The sequence below is a fragment of the Tauraco erythrolophus genome, chromosome 3, assembly GCF_009769465.1.
Source record: "Tauraco erythrolophus isolate bTauEry1 chromosome 3, bTauEry1.pri, whole genome shotgun sequence".
NCBI classification, from domain to species: Eukaryota; Metazoa; Chordata; class Aves; order Musophagiformes; family Musophagidae; genus Tauraco; species Tauraco erythrolophus.
Window position 1 is genome coordinate 27,129,465 of NC_141467.1, and position 20,144 is coordinate 27,149,608.

Consider the following 20,144-nt stretch of genomic DNA (forward strand, 5'->3'; position numbering starts at 1 on the left):
TTTAAAAGCCACATCAGCTCCTAATATAGGCTGCATACAATATCCGAAACAAAGTAGGAGTGCAAAAAAAGTGATCAATACAAAAAGTAAACACACTAGTCTTAATTGTCAAGATTATTCCAGGGCAAGAGTTCTTTTCAAAGATTTCTCTTCACACTTGTTCCTGTTAAGTGGCCCAGCCAAGATAGTTTCCAGTTTTGTTTCAAATTTACTCATGGTTTTACATACCCTCCCCCCATTTTTGGGATGCTGGGACACTCAGCAGCAATCACTCTTAGGTGTTAGACAAACCAGCCATCTTGGTCTGTTGGCACCTGTTGAATCCATCCCTTTCCGAGTCCCAAGGTGCATAATATTTTTATTTATTTTTTACCAACTTACAAATCTGCCAATTCCCCAGTGTCAACGTTCTCTTACAATTACTCTTCTAGCAAATCCAGTCTTCAGTGAGAGTCAGATTTGAGGTCATAAGGCCACTCGGATGCAGTGGTGTTTGAGTTTGCAGGGCAAGACTCCTTTGTTTAGTTGATAGAATTCAACAAGCTGGATTAGATCACTGAATTTGGTGTTCCCATCATCCAGGCTGAAAAATATCTGTCCATCATCTTCACACTGGGGAAACAAAACATCCTATTCAAGTTAGACTGCACATGAAGAGATGCAAGCGTGGCAAAACATAAAGAGTACAAACGTGTGACGTAAGATAAATGATGGGCACCGTAGCGCGCAGAGATCGTCATGAAACCATGCACAGCACTAGAAAAGAACATACGTTAACTCAACTTGAAATGTTTTGGTTATGAAAGAGAAAGTTTGTGGGCAGAGTAATTGGAAATTGTAGAGACAGCGCTGGCCTTCATTACATAAACCAAAAATACTTCAAAAACATTTGTTAGCTGTTCGTAAAATTGGCAGGTGAAGAAGGGAAGAGGGTCTGGACCAATAAAGAGGTCTGCACGATCTTAAACTTCTGATGCTCTTTTTGATCAAGATGAAAAGCGAATAGGTTCTCGACATCTCAGTGCAATGTTATTTTAAGCTCAACGTTATTGGATAACCTCCAGAATAAAACTTGTTAAGGTTTCCCGAAGTTATTCTACGTTTGTCTAAGTGACAGGGAGACAACTGCTGCTGCTGTTGCTGTCAGTCACAGAGAACCAGTTCTGTGCATTACTTCTACACCTAAGTGACTTACACCAGTTTTCCAGGCAATGTTGACAAAGAATTTTAATCAGACATTTGACAGTTCTAAAGAATACTTGCTAATATACTTGCCAGTGAAAACATCCCTGTTCATTACATCAGTAATTAATAAGAGGTCTCTTCAGATGTTGGCAAAGCTTTATGATTTAAACCAACTTTTTTTTTGTGATCAGTATCAAAAATAATCTACTTACCGGCAAGATTTGAAAATGCTTTATTTTTTGATGATGGCACAGCGTAAGTACAAATGCCTTTGGATTGCTTTGGCTGTCCCGGAGAAGAAATAGTCTAGGAGAGAACATTTTTAAGTACACGCTGAATACCACAATCCATTTCTTCATAAATAATCAGAACCACTAAGTCATTTTGTGCTATTGCCTAATTCTTCTTTACTTGCATTAACAGGCAATTCCGTAGCTGGCAATTTGCTTTCAGTTTTTATACCATGGCTATGCAACACCAATAGATGAAGAAACAACAAGTGAAAAGACACATGACAGTAGTGCTTCCTCTATGAATGTAGGTATGAAGCTTTGTTTAAGGGCCTCTCTAACTGAGCTTTCCATTACTGATATGTACTGTCACGAAGAAAAAGTTCTCATTTAACTCCAAAGCAAATGGGATTTCTGTAGATGGAAATGTAAGACATGAGAATCTGTTCCCACTCTCCAGTATCTTGCATCAGTTTACAGAAATCCAGTGCTAGCAAAATTACATTTCAGTTAAATGGCTGCAATTGCACAGAAACAGCTCAATACTTTCCTTAAAAGGACTTACTAGTTAAGTAGCATCCACATTATCAAGATTGAGAAAAGACACTGATTTTTCCTCTAAAACAGGTACAGTATTTTTCGCTCAGCATCACTGGAAAAGAATGTACTTTAGGAGTATAGCTAGCAACATCATATACTATGTAACTGTCACTCTCAAGTTGACCCACAAAACTCAAAGTCCAAACTCAAATGGTTAAATACCTATTTAGAAGAGGAGAAAAAAAAAATCCAGTCCAAAAATGTTTCCTGTCATTTTTACATTTATGAACTAAGGAAGGAGAACCTCTCCATGCCACAGGAAACAAGAATATACTTTCGGCACAAGGCGCTCAGCACTGACCACTAGTGGATTTGTGCGATGGCCAAGCACAGTAGCGGGGCAGGACTCGAGCCCTCTTAACTGCTGACCACTAAGCCAGGAACACACTTTTCCAAGGCTGAGTTGCAAGAACTGCTTGTAGTCCTATGAACCCAAAAGAATTTACTCCTGCTACTCAGAACTAATTGAGAAATGTCAATGCCACAAAAACGCACCATCATAACCAAGGTCAGTCCAGTACTCAGAGACAGGCATGTCTTGGCACCACCAGAAACCATGCATGGTATTTGAACCTTTCTTTTTAGGCCTAGAAAGACCAGATGTGTGGAAAAGGGACCAAAGACTTTACACATTAGGATCCATCTCAGGGAGAAAGATCTTACCTGCCCTGTGGTTACTGCAGTTCATGCAGGTTATCTCTGAATTATCTTTCATCTACCCATTTCAGATAATACATGGTATCATAAGCTGGTGGCACAAAGCAAAGCTCCGCACAACTGATCCTGCAAGTGTTTACTCAGCCTCTGGCAATCAACAGGCTGTCCACCCAAACAATGACTATAGAGACAGATGCATCCTCAACAACAGCTTCCAGAAACAAATGACAGCAGTATCAGTTGCATATATACATTACTGAACATCTTATATGAGACATCAGAAGACTGTTAACTTTCTACCTCCTTTTGTTCAAGAACACACAGAGCAGGAAAACACAGGCAAGACTTTTCTGTCCTGAAAACCGTGATCCTTAGATCTCAGAGCACGTAGGTAACGTGGTTCTTTTGCCACTGCTGACTGACCTTGCTACAGCCAAACTAACCAATTTTCACCTTCTACAGTGAGTAAGTCGGCTCAGCACAAGTTTAACACCGCCTCAAAGGCATTAACACATTTATGAAAACCCCAAGAAGGATGGGACACTAGATTCCTAAGGCAACAATTCACAATGAGTCCAAGACTGTAAAGAAGATCCATAGTGTGAGAGAACCAGAAGCCCAACAAGTCAGCAGTGCTCCTTTGCTTTCTCAGCCTCTCTTGTCTGTTTGACCTGCTGAGCTAAAACCCAATAGCCTTAGCTTAGCAAAAAAACCCAAACAATAAAGAAACACTGCTTGATTAATATGTATGTGCACTAGCAATTTCTATTTCTCTAATGTATTCCATTCTTTGCAAACATTAGTGATGCTTCTGAATCAGAAAACGCTGAAGAAGGGTTTGAACTTGACTGTGTCCTGAGAAGCCAAAATGGAAGTTTCTACCTTAACCCTGACAGTAGTGAGATTAGTGAACTGAAGGCAACCCTGCTCTTCCCATCCTACAAATAAAGAACTGCTGAATGCAGTTTAAGCAACTTCCCCTCAATAACCACAACTACATATAAATAAGGGAAGCAGAGAAGCTCAGGAAGATACTTAAATCTCAACTACAGACATCTTAGAGAGCATTGGAACAGGTACTTTCATTTCTTTGCTCTAGAACACAAAATTAGTGAGAAATCATCATTAACTGCTCTAATTCATGCAAAAGAGCACAAACAGCTGATTATAAATTTGTGGGTAATTGGCTAGGTATGGCTTTGCCTGAAAATACGTCCTCAGTGCAGGTTACAGGAATTAATTATTTTCAAATTCTAATATTCTCTAAAACTGAATTGCCTCTGTTGGAAAAAAAGAAGATTCTCGAGTGTATTCTTAATATTTTATTTTTCAAATTAGAAGTTAGAACCCACTCCCACGAACATGTACTCTGATTTTTTGAAATCCAGGCAGGTTATAATTGAGACTACTCAAGGATCAGGTTACTCAGAAGAACTCAGAAACCTGTAAACTTTTACAGCAGAAGTCGAGCTCTATGTCTTAGAGCTCTTATGTCTCTATGTCTCGCTTACCATCAGATCATAAGTAGTAAGCAACAGGAATACCTACCCATCTACAAGCCCTTGTTGCTTAATAATCCTGTGAGATTCTTCTCTAGAGATTCTGCCGTGAAACCAGTGCTGTGTCCTATGAATAACTGGAGGCAAGAGGGAAAAGAAAGAAAGAGAGGATGGTTAAAAACAGTAACGTTTGCAACATTTTTTTCCACACACTGATTATTCAAACATTTTAAAAGTGGGTATAGTTTTCTTACAGAATATAAAATTATCTTTCATCAATCTATATTAAAAATGAATCAGTATGAAAATAATGCACCAGCTGTTGCATCTATTTAATATATCAAGTAGACAGGCATTATCTCTGTGTATTTTCTGATTTGCAGAATAGGTTAATGAGAGAAATCTCTTAGGATATTGCCTTTTCATAGCTTCTTGAAAATGTTGGGACTAAACAATTCTTAGAATACTGTGTATAACGAGTTACAACCAAGTCCCTTTAACTCTTGAATAACGAAAAGCACTTTAGCTTGTGCTTTCAAGGGCAGAGCTACGCCAAAATATTTTTATGTTTATTGTATTGTTTTTCAAATGGTATTTTCAAATTCTGTTCAACAGAACAGAAACACAGAACAGAAACAGAGAATAGCTGTGTTTCCTCTAAGAAGTCCAGGATATTAATACACAATTTTCTACTATTTTCATAAACTCACAATTTCAAAGAGATGTTCAGGACTCACATTACAGGCGTCCATATTTTACATTATTCAGTTATTATGGAATGAATGCTATTTTGAAGACTCTCATTCTTACTCTGTAACAGATCACTCACTGACTTTCCTTGTCTAAAATGAAGATATGAATTCTGGACTGTTTTAAATGGAAACATTTATGGAGTCTCTATTTTTATAAAATCTGACTATCAAAAAATTAATATTGAAGAAAAGCTTGAGCACACCTTCAAAGGAAAACAAATGCCTTCTACTACGTCTGTATGGGTATGTTAATGACACAGAAGCTACTGATAAACATAAACATTGTATTTGACATCAAGGCATTAATCACTACATGACTGCACTCTGTCTCTATAGGAAATACAACTTTTATTTACCCACAGAAGGCTCTGATACTATGCTTACAAACCAGCAGAATTTACCTGTACTCAGTGTGGAAGGATGGAGTGGACTTTGGCTACCCAAGATGTTCATTCTTGTGCTACGTTTCTACAGAGAAAATGAATTACCGTTAAATCCACACTAAAGCCTCAACAGAAGAGAATTAGTGCACATGCAGTACAGATTTAATTTACAGGAAACTGGGGGCTGGGCAAGTTTAATGCAAGGATGAGAAAAAGAAAGGCAACTTTGAAGGGGGCTAATCTACAAGCAGCAGCTCATTTCAGTTGGCTTAAAACACAAGCCAGATGTTAATGATGAAAGCTCAGTATCTAAAAAAGAAAAGGAAAAAAAAGAAAAATAAAGAAAAAAATGACAGAGAAAAGAAAAGTCTGATATGTTTCTGCTCAGGCAAAACACCAGGCACTCCGTAAATCAAGCAGTATTTCCCTCCCGTACATGAAGCACCAACTAGTGCTTCAGTAATGACTCCTACTCCCTAAGAGACGAGCATGTGGGAAAACTTGTACTGCAGCTGTCTGTCCACAAGACACTATAAACAAGTTACATCAGTTTTCATTGCAAGAGGTCCTGCCTCTTGTATATTCTGCAATTAAACTTACTGGGAGCAAGCCATTAGTCAGAGCCCCAGCCTCTTCCATGTGGGGAAGCATATAATTTGACATATTCCTCCTCAGAGACTGGTTTTGCAAACTGGCAGTAAAGTTCTGGTGGGTCTGCTTTCCCCCTCAACTTTCCTCTGGACACTAGGGGGACAGAGAAGCAGTGGTAGAAGGTTGTTGTGAATGTGACAGTTTTGCTAAAGATGGATATTGACTTTCAGATCTGCATGCTTGCAGTGTGATTGCTTCAGGTCGGAGCTAAGCTATACTGTGACCAGCACTGCACTAACATCATAGCACACTCTTGTGTTTTGGCTCTCAACAGACACTTGCTAATCACAAGAATAGAAAAGAAGAGAAGATAGCTACCCTCCAAGCATGTCCTTCTTCCAAGGCAGCACTCTGTGCTTCAGCAGGATTTTCAATAACTCTTCCTATTTGCCCCGAAAAATCCATTGCTACTAGTGAGTTTTCAGATACACTTCTCTGAAAAGGAATTTTCACTTGTTTCAAAAAACAGGGAAAGAAAAAACCAGCTTGAGAGTTTCATTTCAGAATGTTTTGGTTTCAGAAGGCTGTCCAAAGTCATCCTTTGACAGCACAGAAAATACATCTCATTTTTTTTCCCCCCTTCCAAAAGATTTGCAGACACAAAAATAGATGGCTTTTCTTTTTAGGCCGTAGGGGAGGGAGTGGATTCAAAGGCTGAGAATAAAATCTGTATTGCTCAAGTTGCCCACTTGCCCTACTACTCTACTCCAGTCATTTTCAAGGCCAGTTGGGATCCAAATATAGGATTTTCGCTTTTAGATAGCTAACAGTCAGCTCTTGGCCCAACATATTTTAGGAAATTTACGTGTTAAGTTTTGCCAGACCTAAGCTGGCTTCTGCAGAGACAGCCAGATGTCTCTGTACTGTACATCTCAAAGTGCCTGACGTATCCAAGATTTTTCAATCATGTGGATCATGTAAGCCTAAGATAATGGAGAGCCAACCACATCAACTGTACTCATGCGAAACGTGAACTTTACACTGATTCGCTACACAATGCTGAATTTACATTTCTTAGCGTAAAATTTTCCACTTTTAAAATGCAAAAGCAAATGTATCTTCTCCAACATCGCACATTAATGAGGTAAAGTTCATTACTTACTACTGGAGTGGAAAAGTGTGGAAGCATGGCTTTTCTCTGCTGGGGAATTCGGTAATTCTGATACAGTAGCATTCCATACTGCCAACAGAAATGCAACGACATTATTATTCAAGTGTATACCTTAGAAAAAAAAAACGTAGTGATTTCATAATACCACTTACGCTGGAGCAAGAGGCCATCAGTTTATTATTTTCATGATCAGAAGCTGTCCCAAAGCAATTTGCATTGAGTAATAGTGACTGGCAGGTGGTAAATGAGCAGTAAATATGCACGACAAGTTTTATTTAAAGGACAGCACTTTTACAAGCCTGAGTGAAATATACAGGTAATTTCTGCCACTCTCAGCTATCATCATGTTTTCCTTGTAGAATACAAGCTTTCACTTGAGGTCAGAATACACATATTAACTCCCTGTCTTTTTACCCTCTAGTAATGTGAACTTAAAAAAAAAAAATCTGAGTCAGATGTTCAAACTCGGTTTTCATAATGGTAAGAAATAAGAACCTTTCTAATTGACTAGCTCTTTTAATAAATTTAAGCAGGAAGTAACACTTTTGGTACTTTTCTCATCCTTATAAAAAAGTGATTGAATTCCAGTCATGCTCCTCATTGAACACGATAAATTTTAGCAACACAAGTAGCTAGGATGGTAGGAAAATACCTTATCAGTGCCTTCCCTAGAGGCACAGTGCTGCAGTATAGCAAAACTGCTTACTGAATGCTCTAACTGAAATGGTATATATCATTTTGTAAACAGGGTGATATCTGACTATGGAAAGCTAAATCAGTAGGTAAATAAAAAGGAGGGTCATGGCCATAGCCTTGGGGCACAGCCTTATTTTTCCCTGACTATACACCTTTCAGTGCTCCTTAAAAACAAACTCTTTTTCCCCTCCTAGTGCTAACTGCCTAAGGGTCAATGTCGTATGCCAGTATGCTGCCATACAGCACTGTTGCTGCCACAGGTCGCACTGCAAAGGTTCCTCTGAACGGTCACAGCAAGATGCATGCCTACGTGTTTGTAAGAACAGCCAATTCTGTACACTGTGAGGGCTTTTCCTTGTCATTCAGGAACATCAGCGCCTCGACCAGTGTAACTAATGTCTTCAGAACAAGTGGTATCTTCAAGGCAGATTTCACTACAATTATCTGATCCTCTGTGTGAGCACTTTCCACACAAACAAAAAATTCTGTGTAAATGGAGAAAGTAAAGAACAGCTGATAAGGAGCACTTGGAATTGCCTGGGGACTAAAACTCTTACCATATTTGTCAGTGTGTATTAAACATGAGTTAAGCCAAGTTAGGTAACTGGAGAGCGGATTATGATAGCCAACAGAGGTATCGGCTCCACAGAAACAAAATATGCATCTTGTAACTGGGATTGCTTCTTGCATCCTGGCCCATACTATGGCTAGCGCACCTGCTTTTGTAACAATTTAAAATAGGAATTTCTGTGCTGCAACATGGAATCCCTTACAATTAACAAATGAGATAATATCCGAAGAGCATTCAAAGAGATGTGCTCTGGTTTGGAAGGTGACCACTTAATGCAGACGGAGAACAGGCATTGTGCTTTCATAGCTGCAGGCCTGGCAGTCTGATTCGCTTTCCCGAAGCTTACAGGGTTTTGCATTGACAGAGGGTTTGCACAGGGAGAGGAACAGGTAATTGTAGCAAACATTTGTCATGTCTTGAGGATAAACAAATGAGCTAAACTTTTTTGAAAGGGAGGGTAGGAGTAAACAATGCTCATGCAGTGATGGGAATCTCTGGCACACATGGACCAGGAAGCGATAAAACCTCATCCTCTTTCTGATGCACCCACACCCTTTCAGCTCCTTGAACGACGCATGCTGCAGGAATGCATCTCCTTCAGCAGGGGGGTGTGAAAGGCTGATGAGGAAAAGGGTATTTTGGCAGAGAACGGTGTGAAGGCTTTGCTGATGAGGGCTGCTACTTAGGCAGGAACAGCAATTCTGTTCGTTCAGGAAAGAGAGACCAAGTGCTCGCAGTGCCCCTGGGTGACACATCCCATTTTGGGCCCAGCCTGGCACACAGGCAGCCACCAGCAGGATGCTGGCGCGCTGACCTCAGTGGCCAGAGGGAACAGCCATGCCTTCATTTCCAAATCTGGAACTATCTGTTTGCTACAGAGAGCCAAAGTTGACTGAGTTGAAGGTTCTCCATCCTATTTTGGTGGAAATGTATATAGTGTCAGGTCCCACAGTACCACTTTGTGCGTGTCTCTATTTTCTATCGCATTTTGTATGTTACACTTTGACACAGAATATTACAGAGTAGGTAATTGTGTGGAAAAGAGGTGGGATTTTCATGGGTAACACATTATCTATACAGATTTACTATATTTTTTGACGTGTGTGTATTCCCTTTAATATGAAGGAGGACGTAGTAAGGTACAGAGAAGAACATAGTAGTTTTCAAGGCAGCATCTTCAGGGAAAGATTTAAAATCAAACCAAATCAGACCTTCTGCACATTTCCCTAAGAACACAGGGAAGCTCTCTGCTTCAAAGAGCACAAAGTCGTTAACTTTCTCCCCAGATCCTTCCATGCTGACTTTGTTTCAAAAAAACCTGCGAAGCCTCCTACCATATTATCAAGAAATCTCATTGTTTGCTCTCAGATATGAGTAACTTTCACCTAGAGATAGGGTCGCTTGTTTTTGTTATTTTTTAACAGAACCTTCAGAAAACAAAAAAATCGCAAAGGCTCTAGACAGCAACCTATCTAGAGGTTCCAGGTTAACGTAACCACTTACCATTATCAAAACATTTTCTTTAGCTTTAATATAACTTGCAAATAACTTGTTAAGCAGTTTTTTTAATTCATTCACATATCATAAATTTGGCTCCAAAACTAAAATTATACTCGATTCATATGTAGAGGAAATTGAGCTCAGTCCTGTGCTTAAAAGCTTAGGAGGGACAAGTCTGCCTGGCATTTTGCTCTTAGCTGTATTGTTTTGGAGGCAGATGATGTTTAAGAACATATAGGTATTTTCTCTTCAAGAAAAAATAACAATGCGACTTAACTATAGGTGTAGCTCTATTCACATAGAAGAGATTAGGTACCTTAAGGAGTCGAAAGGCAGTCATCCAGCACGTCCTGCTTTGCTCATCTTCAGCACACAACAACCTCAGTTCCTTAGTTTCGTTTCTCACTCTGTTGGGCTATGAAGTATCAGAGAGAAGTCAGCTACATTCAGTAGAAAATCAACACCACTCTAAGTTTACTGCAGAGTAAAGGCAGGTACAGTATTAGTCTAAGAACTGGCCAGAAAAAGCTCACGCCACCCTGAATTAAAGCTCAGGAGAGGCTGAGCATGCTTTGAAAAAAATCACTTTCTCAGCTGGATGCAGTAACATAAACGTCAGTGCCTGCTTTGAAATAACCTGCAGTTCTGATCGTTTGTAGGGACAAGGTACTCAGGCCATGCTAGAACCAGAACCAAGGCATCTGGGTTTTTTTTTCAGAACTGTGAGAAGTTTTATGAGCCCCCATTTCGAGATGAAGAACCAAAGTTTCTGTAACTGAAGGTTACTGAAAGTCTGCTTCCATCAGTTCAGGATCTGTCCTGCAGCTGGCCTCTACTCTCTGAGGCAAATCCATGCTGTCTAGCTCTGGAACGGCTGCTAGGCAGGAGACTACTTCACTGCTGTCAATAAAACTAGCTCCCAGTCTTATTTTCTTCTCAGAAAATTACATGGAGCTTTGAAATACTTTCCAAACCTATGTATCAGCACAACAGCTTTTAAAACGCTCAAAGGCAACTGCTTATTCTTATTTCCATTTTCCAAGACAATCTTCCTCTTTAAATAAATGCAAACCTCTAGCCCACAATAATGGTACAATTACACCTGATGGGAGCTTGATCCTTTGTTGCGATAAGTTTTGGTGCTCGCTGTCCAGAGAAACTTTCCTACTCGATTAGAGTACTTGGAAAAAAAATTGCATGTGTGAGGTGAACCAAGGCCACCTCACAGGCACACCACGCTTCAGCACTGAGCCAATCTTGCACAGAAATTTCCCAAGCCAAAGGAGCACCAGATAAAGTGTTAAAAGTGTCACATAGAACGACGGCAAGATTCACAGGACATGCCTGCCAAATGAAAGACGTTAAAGATCAAGTCCTTATGACAGATATGCTTCCAGAGTTTTACATACAAATCCCATTTAGCTGGGGGCTGGGGAGACTCTGAGCTACCAACACCGTCTTGAACCTTGGAAGAACTTAATGAGAAGAATTACCTTTATACAAAATCCGTACTCTGCAGGTGCGTTGTACAACTTCTTGCCTGCTATCAACGAGAAGATATTGCTGTCTTCTAGGTCAGCCAACAATTGCAAATGTCTTGGCTCCTGGGGAAAGAACGTGTTTTATCATGGGTGAGTGTAAGACTTTGGAAGACCTTGCTGCAAGCTTTTCAGTCTCTCCAGACCAGGCTCTGACAGATGCCAGCATACCAACACTGCGCTTCTCTCTCAGGCAGCCTGACGTGGACACAGTGCGTCACCTTTTAAGTACCAGCCTACTGGCAGGAGGTGCTTTATACAAGAAGCTGACAAAATACTTATTCAAACACAGCACATTAAAAATGGCATAGCCTATTACATTGCTCCTGGAAAATCTGAAAGTTAGATGACATAAAATACTGTTTAAGGTATCACTTAAACTAAATAATGAACCACATGCTTAAAGAGCATAATTTCTCTTGCTAACCTTCTTAGCACGACTTCAGTAGCCACAATTATGTTGCCTGGCTAGTTTGGTTTTATTATACAATAATGCTATATAGCTGTTTTCATGCATTGAGAGCCCAGGGCTTTATTGTCATTTGATCATGGCTTGCTTATCCTCTTCTGTGCAGTAAAAAAAGGGAACACTGTGTTCAGATATTTAAAAACCAGCAAAAAATATCCACTGTAAAAGCAGAAAATGCTTTCACATGCTAGTGCTGTACGACTTCTTTTTTAACCTTACCTTTGAAGTTCCTTTTGTAGAACAATAAAGTCCCGATCTTCTCAAACACACGTACAGTTTCTTCCATGACTTCCTCCCCAGCTCTTTCACATGCAAGAAACCTTGAATTTCAGGGCAGCTACTGGAGTTTAAGAAGTTCTGTTGGAGAGGAAAATGTAAATGAGGATTGTGTCCTATGGATGGATCATAAAATTGTCATTGTATTTGCAGAACAGAGAAGCAAACGGCAAATCACTTTGCTGACTTGGGGTGTGGTTTCACATTATGCTTAAACTGACCTACGTGTTTAAACTGGTTTACGCCCACAACGGATGGATATTCCTGCTCCTCCCGTTATGTCTACCTAGCTAACTCCTCCTGCCACTGACACTTCCTGTTCTCTGTGTCAATTCTTCAATCTCCAAAAGGCTAACCATTTCTCTGTATCCCCATTCTTCTTGCACGTGGCCTGAAGGGACTTAAAATATGCTTACTAATTCTTAAAAATAATACCTTGTCACAACAATTCTGGCAACTAGTCTAACTTGGAAACATTGGCCAAAATCTGCAACTTTATCCCGAAGTTCTAGAATGGGAACAGGCTATTTCAGGATTTCCCATATTAAAGTCTTATATAGCCCATGCACCTGTCCCAAGACAAGAGGTAGGACAGCGAACAGAATACTTAAAGTGATATGCAGAGCAGTCAAGTAAGTGTCAGCAACATACCAGACATCAAGATTCAGTAGTATTTAAGTTCTTGACACAATTAGAGGGAGCACACATGGAATCATTTGATTTGCGATACATCAAAGGAAGGAAGTATTAACTATGGTTGGGGAATTGATGGACTGTTCCCTCATTACAATGGGCCAGATTTTTGAATGACAGAGGGCTTGCTCAGTAAGTTAAAAGCCAAACAAATAAATTCAATAGTAGGAAGAAAAATGCATAAACCTGGTTGGCCTAGATGCCTCTGCAATTCCTGAAAGTTGTGTTTTGGTGGTTTTTGGTGGACAATGCTCTCAGGAAACAAAACCAAAAATCAGTGCCCTGTGTCAGAATTCTTAGTTGCATTAAAACCTAATTTTTTTTCCAGTCCTCTTCCCCATCTCATCTAACAGAATGAGAAAGAACTAAATTTTCCAACTATTTGTACTATCAATCCACTTCTCAATTATGTGAAAGGGAAAGACCAAAAGGAGAATATATTCTCTTTATCCAGCTAGATAAACCAAAAGTAAACTAGGATGCAAGCTTTTTTGCATATCTAAGCCAGGCTGACACTAGGGAAAACAGATCCCAACGGTTTTAAAGCTATTGTTAAGACTAAAAATACTAGCTCTTAATGTAGCATATGATAAAATGAGATGATATTTAATATTCTTCCCTATTTCATGTGCAATTAAAAACAGCACACTTGCTCAATGTTTGAGGTGGCCTCAGATGCAACATGCTTAATGACAACTAGATTGCAGGAAGTTTACCTTCAACAAATTACAACCATCACTGAAATTATGAAAAATGGTTGTGTGTTTTTTAAAAGGAAATTTTAATATAAATGCTTTAAGGGAGATTGTTTTTTATGGTTAAACAACGAATCCAAGAGAATGTACCCATCCTCCTTCCCCCACGCTCTCCTGCTTTTAATGCCCATGACTTATGCTTCTTCAGGACTGCAACTAACTGAGCCTTCCCAGAAGCAAACTCTTGTATCTCACAAGGCTGTAAGGTTTTCTTTTCCCTGCTTGAGTTACCCTAGGTCTGAAACTTTTCCATCTTCAAGAATATATAAAACTCCTCTTTTAGGGAGTCCTGCTGCTTGTGTTAACAAGCAAACTTAATTCTACAGTTACACTGCAGGAAAAAGGGTTCAAAGTGTGAGGGCCTCTGTTCCTACCAGTCTGTGGCAATGCCTGTTCATGCCAGTTTTGGTTCCCAACTGCAATCTCAATGCACGTGACTTTCACTTTTAATTCCAGAAAACGTTTGCTATGATGTGGAGCATAGAAGAGTACTTCTGTTTTGCTTTTTATAAGACGTATTTGTTTTTACAGAAACATATCGGCTGGGACTGGTTTAGGAACAATACTAGGTGGCCAAAACAGGTACCCACAAAGTTGAATATTAATGGAACAAATACGTACAAACATAGCTATGCATATTTTGTGTTCATAAGTTGCACCTCAATGCCACTGGGTAAGATCTCTGTCATTTTCAGCATTAGTACCATATGCTAACTCACTACAACAGTCTTTCTCCAACCAGCTATTTCCAGACCTTTGAGTTTTCCCTTCCTTCCTCTCAACCTCTCCCCTCCAGCTCCAAAACTTTCTCTGTCCATCCGGATAACTTACAGTACCTGCAAAAGTTGTGACTGTGGGATACTGCCATTTGTTTGCTGGCACCAGGCAACCATTTGTTCTGGAAAGAAATTCTAGACACAAAAAGAGAAGACAATTGGAAGTCACATTATATTTGAACACTTTGACGTAGAACAAGTGGAATTTTCTTCTAGTCATTAATTTTTTGAAACTGTCACTCTTAAATAAATTTGGAGATCCTCTGACACAGGAAGTAATACTAGTGCTTTCAAGTGCAGTTTTTCCCTTCCTTCTGCTCACCAAACTCCCATGCAGACAGAATGTGGATTTTTAAAATATCTGATATGCAGCATTTCAGAAGTGCATTTTCCCATCGCTTCCCCTCCTACTGAGGGCCTTTTGGGGATCTCTAACAGCCTTTACTTTCCAGGAAAGGACAGGATGAACGGTACACTTATTGAACTCCTTGCTTATTGCATATTCTGCCACCAAATTTCTGGGCTTCCTCCTCCATCTAGAAAGGCTGTGTTCAGCAAACAAACTCCCTGTAACTCCCCTCGCCATGTGGAAGATGCAGAGCAGGAAGAATGATTATTTTTTTCTACCCTCACAGGGATAAGCTGCATGCAAATGCATTAAAAGAAGTTTCAAGCGGGGATACTGAAGGATGTCCAGTATGTACAACTTCGATAGCACTCTCTTTCTATCCAAAATACAGTTCTTCAGTGCTGTATCTGCTTGACTCTAAAGCCTGCTCAGTCCCTCAGAAGGCTCCAAATGAAGTGCCATTCGCAGACCTTAATTATGAGAAAGAGCTCGCGTGTGACTGTTGATGCTTTCATTTGGTTGTTCAACAGCCAGGTTATGCTCAGGGCTTGAAACTCTTCAATCAGTCAAGAGAAAAATCCTTTGCAAAATCTACCCCTAAATGTTCGTATGTCAGGGCAACATAACAGAATGTTTTCTTGTAAGGGTAAGTCAGCATACATTCCTTGAAATTAAATAATACAAACTGAATGAGGACGCATGTGCAATAATTAGGCTCTGTGTCGCATGCCCTGCTTCGCATGCTAGACTGGAATGATCTCAAAGCAGACATCTATCTCCTTCCCCTCATCCCACAAACACAGAAGCAAATATTGTTTAACACACAAACAAGTGCTTCTACAGAGCTTTTCAATTTCAGGCATACGGTACAATATCTCGTTCATACCGAATCTGTGCATGCCAAAGGTCAGACAGTTTTCTGACTGCTACATCTATCACTTGACTTCAGATTTATTCCTCCAGTTCCCCTTTCCAATTGTCATGTTTTAAAATGCCTATATAATTCAGTACAGTGAATTTACTACACACAGCAATTACATTAAGTCATTCTTGAAGTTTTTAAACATTATTTGAAGCATGAAGACATGCACAAAGGCCTGAAATAAAGCAATGACTGATTATAACAAGATGAATCACAACAAAAATGTTTCCAGTTTAGAACATTCGTCACTCTTCAGGCAACATAAATTTCAGTCTTTAGGGCTTAAAAAGAAGGGCTGAAGAGAAATCACCCTTTTGCCAGGTAAGTTGCACAATGAATTACGAAAGCTAGCATTTACCAGCCTCTCTTGAGGAGAAACAGTGCCATATGGCAACAGCTAATGCAACGGATAGGGAGCCTTCGCATTCTTACACCAAAAGAATGATTTATTCTCTGATTGCAGGAGCCTGGAACTGAATGCCAAGCATTCTGGGTTTTACTCCCATGCTCTGTTATTAATTAAAGTATACCACATGAAATCAATGTGCTAGCTCCTATGATACCAAAATTTCTGTACAACACTCAGATGTTCATAGGTTATCAGATGGCAAGATCAACAGAAGCGAAAAATTACAAACACTCCATGTACAGAAATGTTTCACACAGTAAGTCAAGGCACAGCCTCTCAAACAAGTGCTAGCAGATGACAAATGTACGTGCAAGCACACGTGCGAGGATGCAGCAACTGTGCATTAGCGTCTATGAGGAAAGGAATAAATTTATCATCCACGACAACTTGAGCAATGAATTTTCATGTGAGCTCACGTATCTTTTTCCTTCTGGCACGACAAATGCCTGACTGACCCAAAAATCTGTTCTCACCTAAACCACCTCTGGATTAGCCTTCTTCAGCTATCTAGATGGGTCGCACCAGCTGACATCGGTTTACGTCAGCAGCCCATTCCAACTCAATTGTTTAGATAAAGTGTGAAAAATCATCTCCAGATAAGCAGTTATGCTGCAAACAGTTTAAAGTTACAACATTCAAAGGATCTTACAAATCCAGGAATATGTGTAGCTTTGACATGCAATACTTTTCAAGTGTGGATATACACGAGGACATAGAGAAGGCAGAGCACTAGTAAAGCACAGCCATAGGTGTGACACTGTTCAACATATATAACAATAAATGGGAAATTCCTTGTATGTAGTAAGCGCTTTAGGGGTTACCCAGAGGGTTGTTTGGGTTTTCTTTTAAACTATTACTGTCAGATATTAAAAGGTTTGGATACTGCATGCTATGCGATCAATTTGCTTCAAATGAAGTAACTTTAAAGAAAACGAGTAAATTACACTTGTGATTGTTTTTCTTAAACCAACAAAGATTTCTGTCTTGGTCACTCTCCAACATAACAATAGCCGTTTTGAAACAAGTATATTTGGTAACTTGAAAACACTTGAGGTTTTTAGGCTGGGAGGAGAGTACAAGGAATTTAAACATTAACATTTCTTTGGAAAGAATTGTTTGTTGGTTGCTTTTTTTAATATATGTTTAAGACATAACAGCACCCAGCAATGTTACTGAAATCCATCCCTCTCTCTGTGTCGTAAACAACTAAGTAGTGAGACTCACCATGGGATTTTTGAAAAATTCATATTTTGCGTAATTCTTCCTGAACAAAAATTTACTTTCGCTTCCCATTGTGGACTCGACTTGAACTATGAGCTCATGATCTTCCAAGCACCTCTCTGTGGAAGAAGAACATGGTGTTAACAGACAGCCAACCAGCAGAAGCAGCGAGACCAACTTCCAAAGAACAGGAGTAAAACAAACCAGTGTAATTCTGTTACCTTTTAAGAAGTTAACGAAACATATTAAGGCTTTCAAATCATACAGCCTTGCGGCATTTAAAGGAACTAGGGCATAAGTACTACAAACTTTAATATTACATGGTGGTGTTCTTCAAAGATTTCCTACATTGGGGCTTCATAAGCACAGACTTTCGAGAAAGGAAAGAATGTAAGATTTTTTCATGTGCAGTAGCTTAAATAACACACGAAACTCTTCTTTTGGTGCTGGCTGTATGCTGTGGAACTGGCAAGGCGAACAGGTTTAAGGGGAAAAAAGTTGTGGAAAGGCCACCGTTAGGTCTTGAACTATCACAGAAATACAGTGTCCTATTTGATCGCGCTCTATAAAATCAGTTCATTTCAAGGTGAACTTCAGGCCTTTATTGTAGATGCTAGACAATGGGGTTTATTATGAAAGAGGTCACAGGATCTACTTTACAGGAATACTGACAGAGACAAATGTTTTGTACACATGACAGGGCAATTTTCTGCTCTAGATTTGGTTACAAGGTAACTCCCCGTAACCACCACTTCCCTGGTCAAAAGAATGGCACATCAAAGCATGAACAGATAGCTTAACAAATCCAATTCACTGAAAGCAGTAACTCGAAAGAAGGCAACTGGGCTAAGTGTGCACTACTTAATGAACTCATTATCTTGGCAAATCTTCACAAGTTTCCGAGAAAATATTTCGGTATTTTTCAAAAGCCTTAATAGTCAGTACTTCCATCCCTTACCTAATAGGAAATAATAAATGAGGTCAAACAAAAAATAACTTTTGCAAAGCTCTATCCAAAACACGTGTGAGTTGTTGGCCGAAAAAGTTTGGAGAGTCCCTTCCCAAGTTCCCAAGCTGCCACCCAAGTTCTCTTGGGGTGTTTTCAGGATCGAAAGCAAGCAGTCACTGGTATCTCAAAAAGCAAACTCTTAAATGTCACTTGAATTATTCAATTTAGCAGATTAATGTAGATTCTTTGACTGAAAATTCAACCTATCTCTGAACGACCCCATTGTCTTTTCACCTACATTTAGATTGTCAGTCATCACCAGCTCATTGATGACTTCAGCATTTACTGTGCACTTGCAATGTCCAGCCTTGCTATAGATTGTGTTTCAATGGGTTAACATTGAAGATTTTCCATACTGGGCTGCTCTCAAATAAAGAGTTGCTTCATAGTGCATTAGCCATAACATCACTTTTAAGGGGTAGTTCTTCGACAATATTGCTGTTGGTAGCAGGACATTTTGCACCACCTGGCCATTCATCACCTAAACCTTCACCTTATCTAGGGGCTTCACAGGTGAAGTTTCAGGTACTGCTGCTGATCTATTGCTACTGTCATAGTTTTAGGCAATCGGTTAAGTTAAACTCCTCCACACTGTGATGAGGATGGTGGCCCTGTAAGGGTGGAGGGCCTTTCTGTTTTTTAAATTATGCTTCTTCCAAAAAAACCTTTTAATTATGTTGGTATGAATCTTCATCACAGTATGAACCCTGAAAGACCAAGTGTCCTGCTACTGTCTGCTTCTGTCATCGCACAAAGTTGTGGTCTTTGCTTTCCTGATGCCCGAGGGCAGGGACAAACCATGTCCTCTTCATTCTGTCCTGAGGAAATGCATCATAGATGAACGTTTGCCAATTTGTTCTGTATTTTGATCATTACTTTGTGTAAACATACCCAGAGACTGCTTCTTAGATGCTTTAGGCAACTGACGTAGTTGTATTTCTTTACTATACCAAGACCCTTTTGAAGGTCTGTGGTGATACACCCACTGATTTAATGTTTATGTTTTCATTTTGATGGTGACAGCCATCTTGAAAAAAAGGTGCAGCATTTCATAGCACATGCATGTAAAAAGGAAGCCAGTGCTGGTCTGTTTGCTACTACTTCATAGAAGTTATACACTTGGGAAGCCCCTGGTAATTTACACTCGGTTGGTACAAATGGGATGAACTGCCACTTGACACACCAACAACTCAACCTCAGCTCTGCTTTGAGCTTCCTGCTACAAAACCAGAAGCACATATGTCAGTCTGTTTTCAACAGGTCAGTCTGTCTTCAAGAGGCATTGCTGCTGAAGTGACCAGAAACATCTCCTTTTAGTTTATCTGATAGGCTCAACTCAGTCTCCTCTGCACACTTCCTAGAAGAACTGGACAGACTTTAAAAAAAAAACCAAACACAAAAAACAAACCCGCCCTGTATCATTATCTAAACTTCTACAGAACTGTAGAAGTGATAGAAGATGGGAAAAGGAGCTGCATTCCATTGTGAACAACTCACAGGCATGGCCCAAAATTCCCAATTTGAGAATCACTACAAATGACAGATGGATCGAAGTGTGAAATAGCCCACCCTGTTTTCGTATTTTAGCAAGCACTGTGTCTAACTGTTCCACTTTTAATTCATTCAGATTAAGGCAAATCAAATTCAATGCACATGTAAACAAGAAAATCTATGTACAAAACTATGCAGCAATTTCTTCTTCTAACCCTACATATATTTCAGAGCCCTACTACTTTTCTTTCCTGCTTCAACTATATTAAATAAGATGTACAGTCAATTCTGGAGCTGGAAAAATGAGGTTTGTAGGTAGGGATTTTTTCAGTGTCCAGACACATACTATCATGACAGTCTATCTTCATTATTATTATTTCTGTTTATGTTCAATACAGGTA

General features: G+C 39.6%; 1 protein-coding gene across 2 annotated transcripts in view; it reads right to left on the bottom strand.

Moving 5' to 3' along the window:
• Positions 1-465: 465 nt before the first annotated feature.
• The window catches only part of GRB10 (growth factor receptor bound protein 10), a 109,018-nt gene continuing 89,339 nt past the window's right edge, over positions 466-20,144 (bottom strand). The window contains exons 6-16 of one of the 2 annotated variants that reach the window (XM_086609092.1): positions 17,247-17,362; positions 14,403-14,477; positions 12,062-12,199; positions 11,329-11,439; positions 10,152-10,250; positions 7,060-7,137; positions 6,276-6,392; positions 5,325-5,391; positions 4,221-4,308; positions 1,398-1,491; positions 466-612 (exon numbers count right to left, since the gene is read on the bottom strand). In XM_086609092.1, coding sequence (XP_086465218.1) covers positions 466-612; positions 1,398-1,491; positions 4,221-4,308; positions 5,325-5,391; positions 6,276-6,392; positions 7,060-7,137; positions 10,152-10,250; positions 11,329-11,439; positions 12,062-12,199; positions 14,403-14,477; positions 17,247-17,362 — 1,130 coding nt within the window. The remainder of the gene's footprint in view (positions 613-1,397; positions 1,492-4,220; positions 4,309-5,324; positions 5,392-6,275; positions 6,393-7,059; positions 7,138-10,151; positions 10,251-11,328; positions 11,440-12,061; positions 12,200-14,402; positions 14,478-17,246; positions 17,363-20,144) is intronic. The other variant, XM_086609093.1, reaches the window with a different exon arrangement.